Consider the following 19085-nt stretch of genomic DNA (forward strand, 5'->3'; position numbering starts at 1 on the left):
AAAAGGGGTAAGGGATGAAGTACTCCAAATATGGACAGCAGGTCACTTTTCTCTACATATTGGTGTAACAGTCCGAAATCTACAAGGGGAGAGGTGATAATCCTCTCTAGAGGGTGATAATCCCCCGGGATTGTGAGAGAGGATAATCCTCTGTAGGGGGTGATAATCCCCCAGGTTAGTGAGAGGCGATAATCCTCTCTAGGGGGTGATAATCCCCCAGGATAGTGAGAGGTGATAATCTTCTCTAGGGGTTGATAATCCCCCAAGGTTGTGAGTGGAGGTGATAATCCCCCTTGGGTAGGGGACAGGTGGAAAGACCTCTCTAGATGTCTAATTTCCCGGTTTAAGGACAGGACAACGCGGATTAATATTAATCGGATTAATATTAATCCTAATGATTATTATAATCCAGTAATAGATTATTATAATCCAGTAATAGATTATTATAATCCATTACTGAGATTTGAGCCGTGCCTTGATCAATTAGGATTACTATTAATCTTATGTAGGATTAATATTAATCAGATTAATATTAATCCTAATATTAGATCCAGTAATAGATTATTATAATCCATAACTGAGCTTTGAGATTAGGATTAATATTAATCTGATAAATATAATCCCACATAGCTCAAATTTGTACAAGTCTCTCAATAAAAGAAAATATTCTATTCTAACCACGACGAATTTGCTACTTGTGCTACTAGTTTGTGAACAAAACTCTTAATTACATTCAGTCAATAACCGCACTCCTTAGTATACGTTATTATATTTTAGTAGCAGAAGTCGGCAGTTGTCTCAGCTCTGCTGGTAATACAGTTGCAGCTGAATTTTTTGCAGGGCCATGAAGATTTTTAACGTAGAATAGAATAAAGATCTTAAGTAATAAAAAAAAATAACAAAGTGAAAGGGATGTCAGTGCGCACATCATCAAAGGAAATCCTTGAATCTTTTCCAGTTATTTCTAAAAGACTCAGTCTTTCTGAGTTTGATCCATAGAGATAGTTATTTCCCAGGGAGCATTTCATGATTTAGACCGACTGCGTATATGCTGGAATTAAAGTAGGAGTTTGTGTTAGAGAACTGGGTTTCAGGATTGATGTCATAGAAGGAGCCATTGTTATTGAAGGGTTAACTGGTGGCATCCAAATTCAGAAATTCAGAAATTCATGTTCATAGTCGCCATCGTGATATGCCAGCTCCAAACCTCGAAACAGTTAGTGTCTTTGGGATTGTCGCGATTCCTACGCAGCTGGTAGTTATTCCCTTTCTTAAGGTCCCCTTTCTTGTAAAAACACATGCCCACCGCAAGGATTCGCTGGCCCAGAGGCGCTTGTTCCTTTTCATTTACTTCTAGGCTCAACATCGCTACCAGCTCTAACATATGCAAGTGATCATGTGACTGATGTGATCAGTGTTATGTCCCGTCAGTCCCTTGTTCAGCGTGTAATGTCTGCAGTTTGTCTGTCATAGCTCTGATCTGGATTATAATAGAGATTAATATTAATCCGGATGATTATTATTAATAATAATCTAATCCTTCCAATTTTTGCCGTGCCTTAATCTATTACTGGATTATAATAATCTATTGCTAGATTATAATAATCTATTACTGGATTATAATAATCTATTACCGGATTATAATAACCATATTATAATCTATTATTATTATAATCCACGGATTAATATTAATCCGAGTTGTCCTGTAAGGAGTAACAAGAGTCTATGGGGCAAAGTGTGACCTGTATAGGAACACTTCATCCCGAACCCATGTTTATTAATTGCCAACAACTCTCAATACAGATATCATCACTAATTTAAGTTAGAATTGCGTGCCTGCTGCCCGTCGGGAAAAACCCTCAATTATTTTTTAGGGAAACCTGAACCCTCCCGAAAGCACAGCCAGACACTTAACATGAACCTCGAGGGAGAGGGGTTAGACGAAAATATATTACTACAAGTTGTAAGTACATGATGACGATTAAACTTTTATCAACTTAATAATCAAAATAAGGCTCAAAGTAACTAAGTGCACAAGCATGTTAGGATGCCTGGTAGAATGATTCCCCTCAGTAGAAACCTCAACTCTTTTCTGCCATATCCTCTTGACAATTGCCAATTGAGTCAAAGTGTAAACAACAAAGATCAGTAGTTCTTATGACTGCAAAAAGTATAAGGAGCTTCTTAAATTTTAAGCAAGAGATAAGACCTCATATATAAAACCTTAAGAAAACCAGCAGAGAGAATCAAGCAGTGATAAGGGAGGGTGGGAAGGGATTTTATTCCACGAAAAGAAGAATAGGAAGTGTTATTTTGCTGAGCTAGGCGCTAAAATATAGGCATCAACTGTTCATGTGATAGCTGGCATCTAATTGGCTGAGCGAAGCAATAAGTGTGACAGGGGTCACATGCAGGAGGTAACCCCTGAAAGGAAGTGAGCTGGTTCCATTACTGGTAAAGGCGGGTTTATGGTTATCACGTTAACTTTAATTTATCCTGTTGTATGAATTAGCTTTAAGAGAGCATCATGTGGTTAAAGTTGATACTATGGTTTAGGCGTTTGTTGTATTCTTTATTCGCAAAACCCTATTCCAGCAACTGGGCTCTGTAACTAATGGTGGTTGCAGTTGGAGGAAACACATTATGATTAGGTGGTATGAAAGCATTCTGAGGACTGCGCTTGATATTCAAGATGGATGAATAAGTGGTAGTTCTAACTGTTCACTGGTCTTGCACTAAGACTTGCACCAAAGGGCTTAATAAGATCTTTGCTTCTTAACCAAAAACCTGTATATCTCTACTTTCTTTTCTTCTTTAGAGGATAAGAGCATATTTAACCCGAATCCTACTAGCTACAGCACTAACTCACCAACACATGCCACGTATATCAAACCTAAAACACCCAGAGGAACAACTTTGACAAATCGCAAAAGAACTCGCACCGGAAACGCAACTAATAGGAAAAGAAAAACAACCACAACTAAGGCACCCGAGGTAACTAAGCCTAGGCACACAACTGCACCATTAACCCCTAAAGGGTCGTCTTCATCCTCTAGTAACGAAAAACCAACAACAGTTCCAGCTAATTATAGGCGTCGAACGACTAAACGACGGCGTAAAACGGTAAGTAACACTGTCAAACCAGGCCCAACCGTATTTTCGTCTGGACTAAGTAAGCCCGTGACGATTCCCGTTATGCTGACAAACGTACCGGTAGTTGCAACAAAACGAAACAAAAACATTAAGACTTCAACCACGTCCACAGGTTTACAGATCACGATACAAGTGAACAGGACCAACTACACATTAACACCTACAACAGTACCCAGCACTACTAAAAAATTTGTTTTACAAACGAATAACAAAGAACAACCGACAAATGGAACAGAGAACCCAATAACTGGCGACCAACTCCACCCCAGAAGAGTTTCCAGTGCGACAGCAGCGGTCATGGAGCAGCAAAGTCAGTCAGTGGCTGCAATGGGTGTGGCAGGATCACTTTACCTTTGGTTTCTTCATATGAAAGGTACTTCTTTTATCAGTATTTGTTTTACATTAATCTTTCCTGTTATGGTTAGTTCAGCTAATTGTTACGTAATATGACAATACTGTCTAATCCATAATTGGAAACCTTCATTACCTCAAGCCGCTAAAGAGAGACTAAAACACATTGATGGAATTTTTGGAAAATTTATGACTTAAATTGTTATAAGGGCACTTAGGCCCCTCTGTAAAATTCAAATTCTGTTTTTAGGAAGGTCTTAAGTGAAACTTAAACAAAGGCAAATTGTACAAAAAGATGAAAAGACGACTTTTGGAGAATATTCAAACCACTTTTTGGAGTATGTCGGGTATAAGTGCGAGAAGTGTTTAAAATCTTGTTTCAGTGACGCGGACGCCAGATGAGATATGATAATAGAAAAAAAAAATAATAATAATGCTCTTGCAAGTGCAATCACTAAATATTAAAATGAAATATCATAATAATCCAGTAGAACTTGTTTAAACTGCTATAAAATTAGACGTAGACATGAAAAATGAAAAAGAGCATGGTTAAAAAGGACAGGTTTTCAGCTGGGGTCAAAAGCAACCAAGAATTTGCTCGCCTCTGATGGTGGGTGTAAGGCAATTCCACATTTTTAAGACACAAATACCCTATCTCATTTACATTCTAACTCATTCTAGATTTCATTTCAAGTAAACTTTTTTGCACATAAGATCATTATACGCTCAAATAAAGTAATTTATTATTTTTAAAACTTTTTGGTTGATGTCCTCCACTTTTTCGAACTTTTGTTTGTACGGTTAATGTCCTGTAGAGAACAAGTCCACCTATGTGACGGTGTTTATTCTGAGCGCTCTCGGGGCGGCCCTTATCATGGTTGGAGTTGTGGCTTGCTTTGTAACTCTCCAGAAAAAGAAAGATTTCCTGAAGCTTGACATCATGCACAAGCCGAGAAGATTCATTTCATTACCGAAAGACGGCAAGACGACGAATCAGAACGGAAACGTTCCTAAAAAAGAAGCTAGAGAACCAACTGAAGAGAACGCGACCGATGGAACGTTGACTTACAAAGGCCCAGAGGTAGTGTTTTCAGCTCAAGACGTCAGTAATCAAGTGAAAAAAGAGTTTAACATTGACAGGTGAGGCATTTAGTCTCGTATGGAACTGCGAATACATAAATTTGTTCGGGTTTGAATTTTCAAATGCGTTTTTACTTGTTGTAAGTGAAATCGAAAGGGCCACAACCGACAATGTAATGAATCAATTAGTGTGGAATCTTGCGAGCCATGCCAGTTGAAATAGATTTGAACACAAGCTTCTGTGAGTGTTTTTGGATTCCGTGGTTTTCATTTATGTAAAATTGATAACATTTTCATATCCACTGGGAAACATTTCAAGACCGAGTCATTGCTTGTTCACTCAACATTCATTGCTTTTATGTAATTGATGAGCACATCAGTTGATATCATTGTCCGTCCATGGCATACCGCTTTAATCTCAATGAGTCTTTCTGTTTTTCAATGGATAGAGCGCTCGCTTTTTGCTCGGAAGGTCGCTGGTTCGAATCCTGTAGAGAAGTCAAGATCGCACATCTTTTAGATTGTGATTTCCATTCCTACTAAAAACTTTTCAAGTTCACGACTCTTTATCTTTTCCTTGCAGAGTCTCGAAAAGAAATTTCTAATGTTGTACACTCTCGTGAGTGAAAGTCTATCCTACCTTTTCAAATGGAAAGTTAAAAGAGTTGTAAAACAGTTTACAAATCCAGAAGTCCCTTTATTTTTGTGCGTTTGTCAATGTCTTCAAAAAGCCAATCGCTAACAAATAAAGTAGCGATAAAAACTACTAGCTGCGAGACGTTCTTGCACCATCACGTGGTCAAATCATGAAAAATCATCAAATCACGTGGCCAATTTCCTTTTAAATAGATACTCTGGTATGGAAAATGGAGCAGTGAACAAAAATGAAGAGGGAAGTATTCATGTGAACCCAGTATTCGATACTGTGAATAATAACAAACCAGCGAATGGAATTATCAACCAAAAGCAAAGCTCTATGGATGAATATGATATGGTTTCCAGCCTTCCATCAACTCCCGTTCGTGTCCGTACCCTAAGCGAACCCAAATGTGGTACGACGAGAAGAGCCAGAGCAAACAGTACCGGTAACGTATCACGAAACCAAGATAGAAATCCCAGCCAGGAGGCGACGTACTTTTCCGCCGAGAAGGTTCGACTTCCTCGACATTTAAGTGCAGGAAATGTGTCTCATCAAAATCGTCATGCAGGATCACAAAACCAATCGCCGTCCAAGACCCTGCCACGACAGCGGTCCGCAACTGCAAATGATGCATACTGCCAGTCTCCATTGCGAAATCCAATTCAGATGGATATTGGAGGTGACACAATATCCTCTGACGGAGCCCCTTACTTAATGGGTTCTACCCATACATCACAACTACAGGCTCCATCCAGATCACTTCCAAATGGTGCAGTGACTAATCAGTCTTCTCTCACAAGTGGAAATTTAAACAACCGGCAGCAAAGCAAGGGCAAAGTATCATCAAACCTGACTTCCAAATGTCCACACCAGTATTCAGCTGGTCACGCAGTGAAAAAAGTTGGACCTGCTGTGGTAATTGGAAGGGATGGAGAACCAAACTACCTTGGAAGTCCTAATTCGGCTACTTCTGCAGAGGCACCGAACACAGGGAGAGGAACAAATAAGCTATTGCCAAATACGCGAACGAGCCCCTCTGCAATGATGCTGTGTAATACATTAAATGTGCCATTGGTAAAGGAGTCAAATCTCGGGACACCAACACCTTATTCAAGTCATCGAGATACAGGAAAATCAAGCAGAAGATGGACCGAAGTTATTTCTTCCAATGGAACTGTTCCAAATATAACTTCGAATCCGAATTTTAGCGACATGTCTGAAGATGTTTGGAAGAAGAATAACGATGCAAGGGTTGGCAACTTTGGTTTGGATAACAGTGGCATTCTTCGGCACAAAACAATCCTTTCTGAAACGCAGGAGCAAGATACTAGTAAAGGTACGCTGCGTGCTCCTAGCACAGGAGAACTGCTTTCTCCTTTGGATGCTTTGCCAGATGGACACGCAAACGAATCCAGCTTGCGTTCATCTGACCAGCATTCTTACAATGCCAATTCAGGAACCTCACTTTTCAGCACCTCCTCGCCTCCACCCCCGGAACAGGCAACTGACAGTTCAGATGACGATCTTTATAGTATTGTAGCAAAAGGTACCTATTCTTCTGCGGTACCTGATCCTCATTTAAGACACACTGTTGGGGGAAAGTCAGACAGGAAAGAACAAAAAAACAGAAATAAGCACGTATATGTGGTGGTACCTTCAAGGGATGGTTCCACTGCTGTATAGTGGCAGCTTTGATCAAGTGAAAAGTACACTTGTCATATATAGACTGACATAAAAATACAATTAGAGTTACAAACGGATAAGTCGAGCATAACATGAAGTTTACGCTAGACCGACAAACACCAGCAAGAAGTCTAGTGAACTCAGTCTGGTGCGAGCCAACAACAAAAATTGTGAAGTCATCCAAAAAGTGTTACATCCAGTTCAATGTCTATCGGATTTTAGTAATCCTTGATGAAAGTCTTAAATGAGTTCTTGGCAGTGACTTCGGAAAGTTGTTTCAATGTCTCTGGGGTGGAGGAGCACTTCTTTTTTCTTTGCCGGCACTTACTTTGCACGTAGATTGAGAGAAGCTTGTTATTTTTTTTTTATGCGTCACAGCATATCGAAGGCGCGCGTGAGCGGAGCCGGTGCCGAAACCGAAGCGAAGAACAAATAAGTCTTTTTTCTCTCTCCGCCTTCTCTCTCCTCCATTTTTACTACAAGTTGCACCATTTTTGCTTTTTTGACTCGCCGCTCGTGGCTGTGGGCAAAGAAAGACGACCACTCGCGGTGTACTTTGCACTCTATTTCCCCTTTTTACTTTTCCTTCCTTCTTTTTGACTGATACACTAAATGACTTTTCTTCATTGACTGTTTTTCTTTACTCTACTTACCTCAGCGGTAGATACCAGTGGAGATAATTTTGATGATCATCCAAAGAATTCCCCAGAAAGTACTTTCATCGAAAAGATTTTAGGGCTGCCACGATCTTTGTTTGGAAAATAGGACGGGGAACTGTGGACGACAGATACAAGAAGTTTGTAATCCCTTATAAACGGTATAACTGCTCTGCTATATAAAAAAGACATAATCCTTCATAACAAGTAACCAAGACTGAAGCATAAAACAGAGACAAAATTTCTCGAAGAAAGTATCCTAATGCTAACGAACAATGGAACAGGAAAGTCAAAGGCCAGGCTGTGACAAAATGCATAGGACAAAGAGATCGTAAACTTTCTAAAACTGTGAAAATTGACCAGAAGGTGGCCGTACTGGACTGAGTCCAACATTGTAGGAGTTTGTCGATGTTATGCCCGCGTCGATGTAGTCTAAAAGGAATCATGTTAGTTAGTCATTTAAAGACAATCGATCGCTTTGATGCGTGATTAATATGAGTTTGCTAACGTAAATTGACTTTAAAGAATGTGATCTTATCAGGGATCAACGACGTCCTAAAAGATTGTATCAGAATGGGGTACTTGGAGCCTCACGGTTCCTACTCTTAAAATTGCTAAAATCATTGGTTAACATATCAATAATAAATCCAGTTTGTTAATGAAACGTATTAGTTGAGTCATACAACCTCATTGATTTAAAACTGCTAGATAGTTCAAATATCTTAATTTAATGAGTAAAGATCATTTTATTTTGGTTGATCAAAATCTGCTATTTTTTCCAAAAAAAGTTTAACGTTAACTTGTTTCCAAGGGACTTGCCAAAAAATTAACTTAGTTTTTTGGCAAGTCCCTTGAAAACAAGTTAACAATCTATTATTTCAAGCTGCTTTAGACCCCTCATGTCTTCTTTGCAATTACATTTGTAATTATGTTAGTCTTGTGGATCTTTTCGTGGCCGAAGTAATAAGCTAAGAGAACTTCGAGCTGGTTCTTAACAATAAAGGAGGGACCAGATTGCCATTGTCTTTGGTGAAAAACTAATTGGTGAACAACTTTGGTAAACACTAATTATCTTAACATTTTAGGTTTTTTTTTAAAAAGTTTTACAATTAATACTTGATCATTGATTTTCATGCCTTACATTTTTAGGATTTTTAAGTTTTACAAGTTGGTTTTAAAGTTTTTACAAACATGATAACATTTTAGGATTTTTTTTAAGTTTTACAATACTTGATGTATAATGTTACAATTGATTTTCATGCTTAACGTTTTAGGATTTTTAAAGTTTTACAATTAGGATTTTTAAAGTTTTACAATACTTGATGTATAATGTCACAATAGGCTAGAAATGTAATGATTTTCAATCGGCTTTCATAATGTAAAGCCCATTGAGGATAGAAATGCGCTTAATAAGAATCTATATTATTATTATTATTATTATGACTGGAAACTAGCCATTCTAATACCGGAACAATTAACATATTTCCCTCTGGCTCATGAGTTAAGACTGTAGGCTACTGCCAGGACAGTAAAGAGACCAAAAATTTCTAACTCGAGGTTCTTTACCACTAAAGTTTACATATTCTATCAAGATCTAGCTTCACTAGAATTTCACGTTGGCCTACTTAATCATCAAAAACAAAGTTAATATGGCATTGTTTTAAGAGCAACCTTTTAAGACCTTTGCAATTTGTAAACAAAACTGAAACTAAAGGATTCCGCAGAGTAAGGAAACTCCTAACATAAACTGCAGCATCGTTGTTTTTATCTTTGATGTTTTCGGCCTTTCATAATCTTCTCTACAAACTATCAGAACTACGATCCGAGTAACCTGAAAATGTGTCGCTGTTTTGAAAGAGGGGACTAATGTCCTAGATCTTTCCTAGGAGAAAATTTGCTTTGAAGGAAACATTTTGCCGGCGCCAAATTCGCTCCGAAAGTCAGAAAAGTGAACACACAAGCACGTCAAGGAGAAATGACTACCAGATTAATTAGGAAAACACTAATTTACATTCTCTTCACAAGAGCTTGGCCACTCTGATCTGTCTTTCATTTTCGTAGACTGTCTAGGAAAATAGTTTTTACGATCTTTCACGCGTGCACTGAAACCATTGGCGCACAATTATGTGCTTGTAAATTTAAAGAGGTTCTGTCACTGTTGAAAAGTTAATTTTGTTAATACTGACACGAACGCTTCCTTATTCATTATGAACTTAAGGTTAGCGAAGAAATTTTAGTTCAGTTCAGTTTTCTTATTTTGCGACATTAAATATAAAAAAATTAAATAATTACTTGAATGGTAAGCTGGCAAGGGAATATCAGAAGAATCAAAACCAAGAGGCTTATCAAAACTGGCTCCCAAGTCCGGAAAATAAACATATATATATGCGAAGTGAAAAGACATTAACAGACAAGTTAGCAATAAGCCTATATTAAAAAGAATGAAAAAAAAAAAATGAGAAAATAAATGTCAAGATAAAATATTGCTGGTTTGCAGGTGATGTCACGGCGTCCTTGTTGATGGTGAAGAACAAAAGCATTTCTCTTCTCTGGGAACTAAACTCTATTTTCATGCAAATTCTTCGAAAAAAACTCTATTGTATTGACTCCCAACATGACCACCGTGTAACGTGGTTGCAAACTAAGAATATTTTCACAGATAAGTTTGGAACGAGTCAATTAAACTGGGCGTTTTTCGGATTTCAGAATTCAACTAATTATTAAAAAAAACTATGCGACAAAATTGTGAGGTAGATACAGCAGCAACTTAAGGTATGGATAGATCTTTTCAGTTCATATTTTTGTACCCCACTTGACTGCCTTAAGCCGAAAAAGGACACGCTAGCTATAGTGCAATTACTTCAATGGACTTTTCTTAAAATGCAAATTTGTGAAACCTAGTCTGCTTTGTCAGGTAATTTGATTTGGTTTGCGGCCTTTTAGTTAGCTTCATATTGGCCTGCGCGTAACTTTAATATTAGCCACATTAGGCGGGCAGGCTTTTGTCAGGTAGGCGAAATAACTATAAATTAATGTCAGGTAGAAAACTAGTTTGCCTTAAAAATTTATCACCAATGGTGAAATCACAAAGTCAAATGACCATCACCTGTCATCTCGGCGTTGTTAATAGAGGGTATTTCATAATAACGAAAAGCTCTTTATACTTCGTGCTCCAAGCCAGACAGTTCAATAACATTAATAAAAGCAACTTCAAACCTGGAAAGATAAAAATGTGGCCGTAAACAATAGTTGGCATCAACTAATATGAGGCTTTACAGTCATTTCGTGGCTTCCACTGAGGTAAGTACTCCTTTTAATTATTTCACAACAATGTTCCCGTGTATAGCAAGTCAGTTGAAATCTCCCTATTTTGATTTTATCCTTTGTAGATTAGCTTTGTGATCCTGGTTTTTAAGCTGAACATTACGGTTAACTATGGCGGTAAGTTCAGTTACTGTTCCTGGACGCCAAACGTCAAGAATGATCAATGCCGTGATCTTAAAATTGTCAGGGCCTTTATACTGCTAAGTACCTTTTGTGCATAAAAAATCTTCTTAAAAGCAACTGATGCAAAAAACAATCAAATAAATAAAGCTTTCGCTTGTTGAATTCTGATAAATAGAAATCTGATATTTCTGTCAATCCTTCGATTTGCTTTTAGTGCTCAGCAAAAGTGTGCAATTCAAGAGGCGAATAGAACTCTGTAAACAAAACTAACGATCAAACGATCAAACAAAAATGCAATGTGATGCTGTAGTTCTCTTTTACAAAATGGGAATTCGATCTAAAATGCTGACATTTTCCGCACATTTTTAACTTTCACAATGACAGCATACGACTTGAGTGAACCCTATACAAAAAAAGAGCGAGAAAGGCTTAAAAAGGGACCAATTTTCGTGATGAATAGAAACAAACTTTTTCTTACGGACAAAAATAATATAAAATGGTTACGAAATATTTCTGTCTGGACCTAAGTTGTTTGAACGAAATTTTCTGGAACCCTGACAAACATTCTTTCCAAACAGAGTGAGAGTAATTTTAGAAGACATGGAAATTGAGCGAAAACGAAAATAGAATGCACTGTAAGTTGCTAACTCAGTGGTTTATATTACTGATTATTAGCCATCACTTGTTTAAGACACGTCTGTGCTAAATAATTTATTCATTTTATTCAAATAATTAGGTAGTGATTAAAAAAATCACCATGACTTAGTAAAAAAAGACACATTTGTTCGGCTTCCCGCGCATTTGTTACTTTTATTTTAATTTTTGAAAAATTTTTGTAAAATTCTATTTTCTATTTTTTTTTGCTCTGAAACAAAGCGTTAAGAAAACTAAAAGTTCGTTCACAGGGTGTCTGAGCGCTTTAAAATTATACCTGATTCATCACGGCAATGAAACAGAAATCATTTGACCAGTCTTTCTATGCTTTTAGCGGGACTTTACCCACAGAATGGGATAAAAATGGGAAGCGGAACTCAAATGCATCTTTTTTTTCGATAGTAGGTGAAGCTATCACAAGTTAAAGTCATTCCTTGGAGGCTATAGCAAGGACTGTTTTACACTTAACCGAGAGAGCGGTTTCACACGACTTCACGTCCGTCATATTGTTGTCCCAAACATAAAAAACAGCGGCCATGTTGGTGTCCCAAGCCAATCCTGTGGGAGTTAATTCTTTTTGTTCAATAAAACTTTCTCTTATTTCTAACAAGAATTCGAAATAATGATATCGCAATCGACGATTTGTTTCTGGATTGATTTAGTACGCGTGCAATTAGCGACGACCACAAATACGTCTGCGGTCACAGGTTATACGCATGTATAAATACACGAAAATTCAAGGACCTTGATTTGAGAGAAATTAACATGGCGCGTCATTTCAATCATCGTCGAAAATAAACCGCATGCTCATCACAAGACTCATTTACATACAATGAAAGTTTACAACCCTTACCATCGAAGTTTTGTTAATTAAGATTCGTGGACCGACCCGTCTCGGAAAAGGTCTAAATCGCATTGATCTTTCCTAAGCGTTCTTCGCGAAACATACGTGGCTTCGGTACGCAACGATTCTTTTTCCCAGTTTCCACGGTCTCTGCTTGGAACAACTGGAACCATGACTTCCCTTTTGTCTACTAAATATGAAGGAAAAAAAAAGGGCTTGTAGATTAAGAGTCTCGCTGCTACGCAAGCGAGACTAACAAATTTGCATTGATGCTGACCACGTGAGTGAAAACGCTCTATTTTAGTGAGTCTGTTCCAGGTGTTCACATAGTGGGATGACGCAAAGAAAACAGAACAGGAAAACACAACGAAGGGGTGGGGTTAGTGAGAGAGGTCTTCCACTGTGTTTTCCTCCGCTCTCCATTTCATGACACTCTCCACTATCTGAACGCCTCCTGAAACAGGCTAATTTGAGGAGTGCTGAAGAATCTTTCAAGCACCATTATCGATAATCGTTACGTAAATGCCGCGACTAGCTTTAGAGCGGTTTTCATTTGAGTGTCGAAAAGTAATTGGTTTTGCACTTTCTACTCGATGCGATTAGCTTAAAAGATACGCGCCACCTTTTCATCCAATCAGAAGTAAAACCAAAGCCAATTTTGACGCGCTCGCATGCATTTTCCCGCGCTTTGCGTCAGCCACATGTAATTACTTCGAGTTTTGATTGGTTCAATGTATTGTCTGTGTCCTATGTGATTGGCCAGAGTAATTACTTTGGTTTTGGTTTTACGACACTCAAACGAAAACCACTCTATCAGGGAGTGCTAACCAGAATTGGTAAACTCCAGCAAGTGGCCTATTATCAATGCTGTGCTCCTATTGGTTGAGCAACTACTAGGCTATATGCTATAGCCCACTAGTAGCGCAAAGCGCCGGATTAAAGGATTAAGGATTATTACCTTTAACTACCTAAAGTTGTTTTGTCTCGATATTTTTTTTTTACCACCTGGTTGGATTTTACTAAAACAATTATTGCTCTCGCCCTCATGGCCTCTGAGTCAATAGTCCATTCGGCCCATTGACTCAGAGCCCATTGGGGCTCAAGGAATAATTGTTAACAACTACTTTGGTGATTTTTACAGGCATAGCATTAAAACCTGAAAAAGTTGGCTCAACTTCATCCTTGCCATCCACAGCAACAGAAGATATAAAACAGTTTCATTGTCTAAATACAGTCTTAAATAACAAAACTTGTCCATCAATTATTTATGACAGTTAATTGATGCAAAGAAACGTTTAACGTTTAAACAAGATAAAAAAAAATAGTGTGACTTAAGATAAAGTTTTCGCGAACATGTTGCAAGTGTTTCTAACCCCATGTATTCTCACTGCAATGTCATTTAGCGGTAACAGTGGTCAGTCGGGGGGAACCTGAAGCACAGCTGATCTGCCAAGGAGATACAGTTATACTTATGTGTGCAAACTCGTTCCAAGCAATTGTCGTCTACACTGCTTTATACGGACGCGAAAAAGAAGCGGGACCATGCCCTTTTCGCCAACAATTAGTAAGCAACGATACCAACGACAAGTCGTTATGTCCCATGAAGAATGTTACACTAGAAATTATGGGAATCTGTCACAAGAAGACGCACTGTAGGATGACGTTGAATCAGACCCTTTTAGGAACGCACTGTCAGGGGATTTACAAGTATCTTACTGTTATTTTCAAGTGTGGTGAGTATCTTGTTTGAGGTTTCCGGTACATTGTGAGACTATATTCACACCATACTGGACAGCTTTTCGTGCCGACAAGAAAAGTTGTCGGGTACAATATGCACTGCAACGGCACAGACTAAGAAAAGAACGGTTTTCCTCACTATCATTTTTTTGAATAAATCTCTTACATTACTATGAGGTTGGTCCTACACAACTGTACCTTTGACGTCTCTTTTAAGAAAATTCTAAAACGGCTCATAGACATATCCCTTAAAACGTCCAGAAACTCACTAACGAAACGCCAAAAACATTTAGAATTTAGATACTTCGTAAAACGGTCGGTAACATTGACATCACTAGAAACGAACATTATCGTGGTAACGGTCTACATAGGAATATTTGTAACAGATTAATACGATAAACAGTTAGTACAGGTAATAGCATGATTTGTAGTGATATTTGGCATAAATACCACGAGTGATATTTCAGAATTGTCGTACGTTATTTCACGAGCAGTTAGGCCAGTGAAATTTGAGACAATTTTGAATTATCACGAGTGGTATTTATGCCAAATATCACGTAAAAATCAGGCCATTATTTGTTAATACTACTATTCAATAAATACTACTATTCAATTTAAAATTGAGCTGAAAGACCACTGCTCTAACCCCAAACAAATTGCAGAAATTTCTCATGTAGTAGTATAACGTTCCTTACGTCTGAGTGCCGAAATGGCGTAAAGGCTTTAAAATGTTATGAATAAAGATGTCACAAAAATACAAATACAATTCAACAACGCAAATGCAAATTCGTCTACAGTTTTACAAGTCAACGAGACCGGTTTCCAATTACAACCCACAACAGAACCCATCACTGTTAAAACACGTGTTTTATCAACGACTACCATGGGAACACTGAGAAAAGGAGGAGAACGGCACAATAATAAATTACAACCCACAACAGAACCCATCACTGTTAAAACACGTGTTTTATCAACGACTACCATGGGAACACTGAGAAAAGGAGGAGAACGGCCAACAAGTGGCGACAAACTACATTCCAAGGGCGTCTTCATGGCGACGGCAGCTGTAATAAAGCAGCAAAGATCAGTGGTTGAGATGGGTGTGGCAGGATCACTATACCTTTGGTTTTTTTTCATTAAAGGTAATGTTTTTCTAGCTAAGGATGTTTGCCTCTCTTTTTGAAAATATTTCATTTCTTGGATCTTTACAGTTTTGTTATTAAAGTTGTTGGAAAGAGCGTACCGTTAAAGAAATTTTCATATTTATAGTAAAAATCTTGTCTTGGCAGGGTAATTTATGTAATCAATACATATAACAGAGATGAACAGGGGATGTCTAGTACTCGAAGTTAACGTTTTATCTACCAGTAAAAGCATTCATTTGATTTGAACGGTTTCATTTCCTGTAGAGAAAAAATCCACATCTGTGACAGTGTTTATTCTGAGCGCTCTCGGGGCAGCCCTTACCATGGTCGGAGTTGTGGTCTGCTTTGTAACTCTTCAGAAAAAGAAAGAGTTACTAAAGCTCGACATCATACACAAACCGAAACGATTCATACTCCTGTCACAAGAAGCTAAAAGAGAGGACAGGGAACAAGGTGAAAAGGCTTTCACCGATCACGATGGAACTTTGCTTCACAAAGTTGGTCCTGAGGTTGTATTTTCGGCTCAAGAAGTTAGCGATCAAGTGAAAAAGGAGTTTCACATCGAATTCGGCAGGTGAGCTAAAGCGTCGAGCGAGGTTTTTTAACGAATGCCTTTTACAGTATTAACACTGTTGGTTTAGAGGAATACCTGTTTGCAAACATTTTTTTGAGTGATGTTAGTCTCGAGTAATTTTACAAAAGCAACGCCACGTTTGCAGTCCATATAACTGAAAGAACACTGATAATTATTGACGTTATTAATTCAACCCAGTTTTGAGGTAAATTTGCTCTTTAAAGTTCCTTTATCTTTTCCATTTCAAGATTCTTTCGGTTGTGATAAGTGAAAAGTGCACGGAATGTAATATTCACGAATACATCCTTGATTGTGAGCTTCAAATGCTTATCGTTTGTGTCTTTCCAGGAATGTTCATTTATTACGTTAAGCCTTCTTTACTGGTGAAATTGGAAAAAAACGCAAGGTCGTATTCTTCTAAATCCCCGGTAAATGCAACCATCCAAGTTTAAAAATGTCTAAAAAGCGCTGCAAGCGGCCTTTGTTTTGCACCATTAAGTTTTCATCGCATTGACTACAAAAAGTACTTTGTAGTTTTAAGATTCCTCATTCATCTCCTAAGGATTACAGTGGGCTAGATCGATATTGATTAGACAACTAGGAAGTTCTTCTAAAAGAAGTGATCGAGTGAAATTTGTAATTTCAACAGAAACTTTGGTATGGAAAATGGAGCAGGTAATAGAAATATCGAGGGAAGTATTCGTGAGAACCCGATGGATATAATCAACGAAAATCAGACGAGTCTCAGGTATTTCATCGAAGCCCGTTCGGCCATGGGGCGAACGTTGGGGAATCCTTGTCACTGTAAACCTAAAAGAAAGAAGGCTTACAGCACAGGTAACATATCTCGTAATCATCAAAGACATCACCGCCCGGAAATGATGAACTATTCCACAGAGGAGATGCGACCTCCTCGACACCTCAGTGCTGAAAATGTGTCTCATCAAAATCATCGTGCAGGGTCAGACACTCCGTGCAGTCTAAGAATCTCTGACGACAGTGGTCTGCAACTACCAATGAGCGATAATTTGTTTGCTTCTCTTACCTCAAAGGTAGATAAGTAATCAAATCAAACACTCCATAAAGTTTTTAAAGGGGAGGCTCTGGCCGGGGTACGGCTTCTTACTCTTTTAGACACCAGTTTTGACAGAAAAGGCATCCCTTTGGTATACATTCTATTGAAAAATGTCAGGGGCACCCAACGAGATTACAGTTCAAAACCACTGAAACAGCATTGTTAAACGTATTTTAGTATTTAAACGGTAGATATAGGCATATTTTTATCCGCTAAAAATGTTTCATCTGTACGGATTTCCTAGCTGAAAGTCTAGTGATCCGAAAATTATAAAGATCAAAACTTACCTTCTCGAAAATTTTAGCGAGAAAAAAGGCTCCCGAAAATTCTAGGTAACCTTTTTACGGTAAAAATCCGTTAAAAATGGGCGATTATACCGTTTTTTAGATGTTGGAAAATCCTAGTAGAGGCAGGAAAGCAAGAAATTTTATAACAAATGTTCCGAAAATTCTAGATCCCAAATCGTCTTCCGAACAGAAATTTTCCGAAAATTGACGTTGGGTCGTGTCTCTGAAATGTTACCTTTCATATACTTAGTTTAGAACTTTGCATCCCTTTTCAACTGCTGTAAATGCACTGTCTTTAAAATATGAATAAATCACAAAACCTTGACTTTTTCTCAGCCATAAAATTCATCTGTTGGCATTTTTCAGCCTTTTACCGACCGAAATGACAGATTTCCCTACCCTTTCATATACTTCAGCAAGGGAAATCGCAAAGGTACCCCGTATAGACCAGCATAGGGAGTACCCATGGGGTTTCTTTCGATATCCAGATCGTGATTTGTTTGAAGCGAGCAGATCAATTGTTTGTGTCAGCCTTCGACTTCGGCAAATGATTGATCTGCGAGACAGTGACAAATCACGACGTTTGGCGATAAACCGAGTTCAATAATTGTTTTATCATTCGATCGCCGAGTTTATTTTTTCATGAATCTCCCCTGGAAGCGAAGCGACCTGTCATTTTTACGTAAGGGCGATCACAAAAAGGAGAAAAGCGTGGATTCTTTTACGCATGGGCAGAATATTATTTGCAGCCAAACACTAAGCCAAACACAGTTGGACGACATTGCGCATAAGGAGACCATTATTTGTAAGCAGTTATTTGCAGGTTAAGTGGTGGACTCTCGGCCAATGAAAAGAAAGAAAACGTTTTGCTTCGAATGATGATCAGGGTTGTTTTAGACTGACATAGACGGAGTCCAATGTTAAGGATGTCTCTCGATATTCTTTCTTAATCGACGAAGTTTAAATAGAATAATGTGATTTAGTCATTTACTTAAACAAGCAATCTTAGGTGTAGTTCGCATTTCGTTCAAGATCAATGACGTTTTCTTATGAACAATAACATATAACGAGAATTCTTGGGGGAGACCACCGAGTGAGTGAATCGCCGACCCCTCGACGCCACGGCAACGAGAACGTCAAATACAACAATAGGTTTAGGGCCTGTTTACATGGAGGTGGGGGACCCCAGATTGGGTGAGGTAACATGTGTCGGGTCACCGCACCATCATGTAAATGTGATGAAATTAAAAGGAGAGATTATATGGACAGGCGGGTTACCCCATCTGATCAAGTTACCTCACCTACCTGGGATTCCCCACCTCCATGTAAACAGGCCCTTAGTAGGCAATACAACAACTTTGCACGTGCATCTCACTTTTTTGTACATTCTTCTCCGTTTATGCACGACTACGACGAGGAATTGCCTAAGTTTACTTTTTATTGAGGACGTAAACAAGCGACGACGAAATTTTATTCTCTTCCAAACTTGGATTTACTTTTTTTAGAAATTCATCTCCAGGAGGGTTTCTCCACATTTGACAAAGCAAGTGAGTTGGATTAATCGCGATAAAGACCGAAAGAACCCAAATTAATTTTTGAAGCGACGTTTTCGCTGCCGTTTCGTCGTCGGATCGTAAAGTCCCTAGTGAGTCTGAGGAACATTCCATCTTTCTGAAATCGAATTGCCTTCCGCTACTAAGCCTATTTTGCAGCGACTGTATCCATCTATTGTATGATACCAAAAGACAAACAGCACCAG

The 19085-nt window shown here is 38.3% G+C and overlaps 2 protein-coding genes across 4 annotated transcripts; both read left to right on the forward strand.

The window, feature by feature from the left end:
* Positions 1-3137: 3137 nt before the first annotated feature.
* On the forward strand, positions 3138-14235 carry LOC140949142 (uncharacterized). 3 transcript variants are annotated; one of them, XM_073398381.1, is made up of 5 exons: positions 3138-3526; positions 4320-4644; positions 5434-6770; positions 10953-11004; positions 13912-14235. In XM_073398381.1, exons 1-4 carry the CDS (start codon positions 3196-3198, stop codon positions 10955-10957), a joined length of 1998 nt encoding a protein of 665 aa, XP_073254482.1. In that variant the 5' UTR covers positions 3138-3195; the 3' UTR covers positions 10958-11004; positions 13912-14235. The 3 variants fall into 3 exon arrangements, with proteins under 3 accessions (XP_073254482.1, XP_073254488.1, XP_073254475.1); XM_073398387.1 differs by lacking the exons at positions 10953-11004; positions 13912-14235 and adding an exon at positions 7566-8035 and having other exon boundaries at positions 5434-6560; XM_073398374.1 differs by lacking the exons at positions 10953-11004; positions 13912-14235 and having other exon boundaries at positions 5434-8035.
* A 939-nt stretch (positions 14236-15174) lies between these two features.
* LOC140937767 (uncharacterized) lies at positions 15175-17282 on the forward strand. The gene is made up of 3 exons (XM_073387338.1): positions 15175-15387; positions 15655-15964; positions 16614-17282. Exons 1-3 carry the CDS (start codon positions 15228-15230, stop codon positions 17026-17028), a joined length of 885 nt encoding a protein of 294 aa, XP_073243439.1. The 5' UTR covers positions 15175-15227; the 3' UTR covers positions 17029-17282.
* Positions 17283-19085: the final 1803 nt, after the last annotated feature.

Source organism: Porites lutea, chromosome 1, assembly GCF_958299795.1.
Source record: "Porites lutea chromosome 1, jaPorLute2.1, whole genome shotgun sequence".
Taxonomy (NCBI): Eukaryota; Metazoa; Cnidaria; class Anthozoa; order Scleractinia; family Poritidae; genus Porites; species Porites lutea.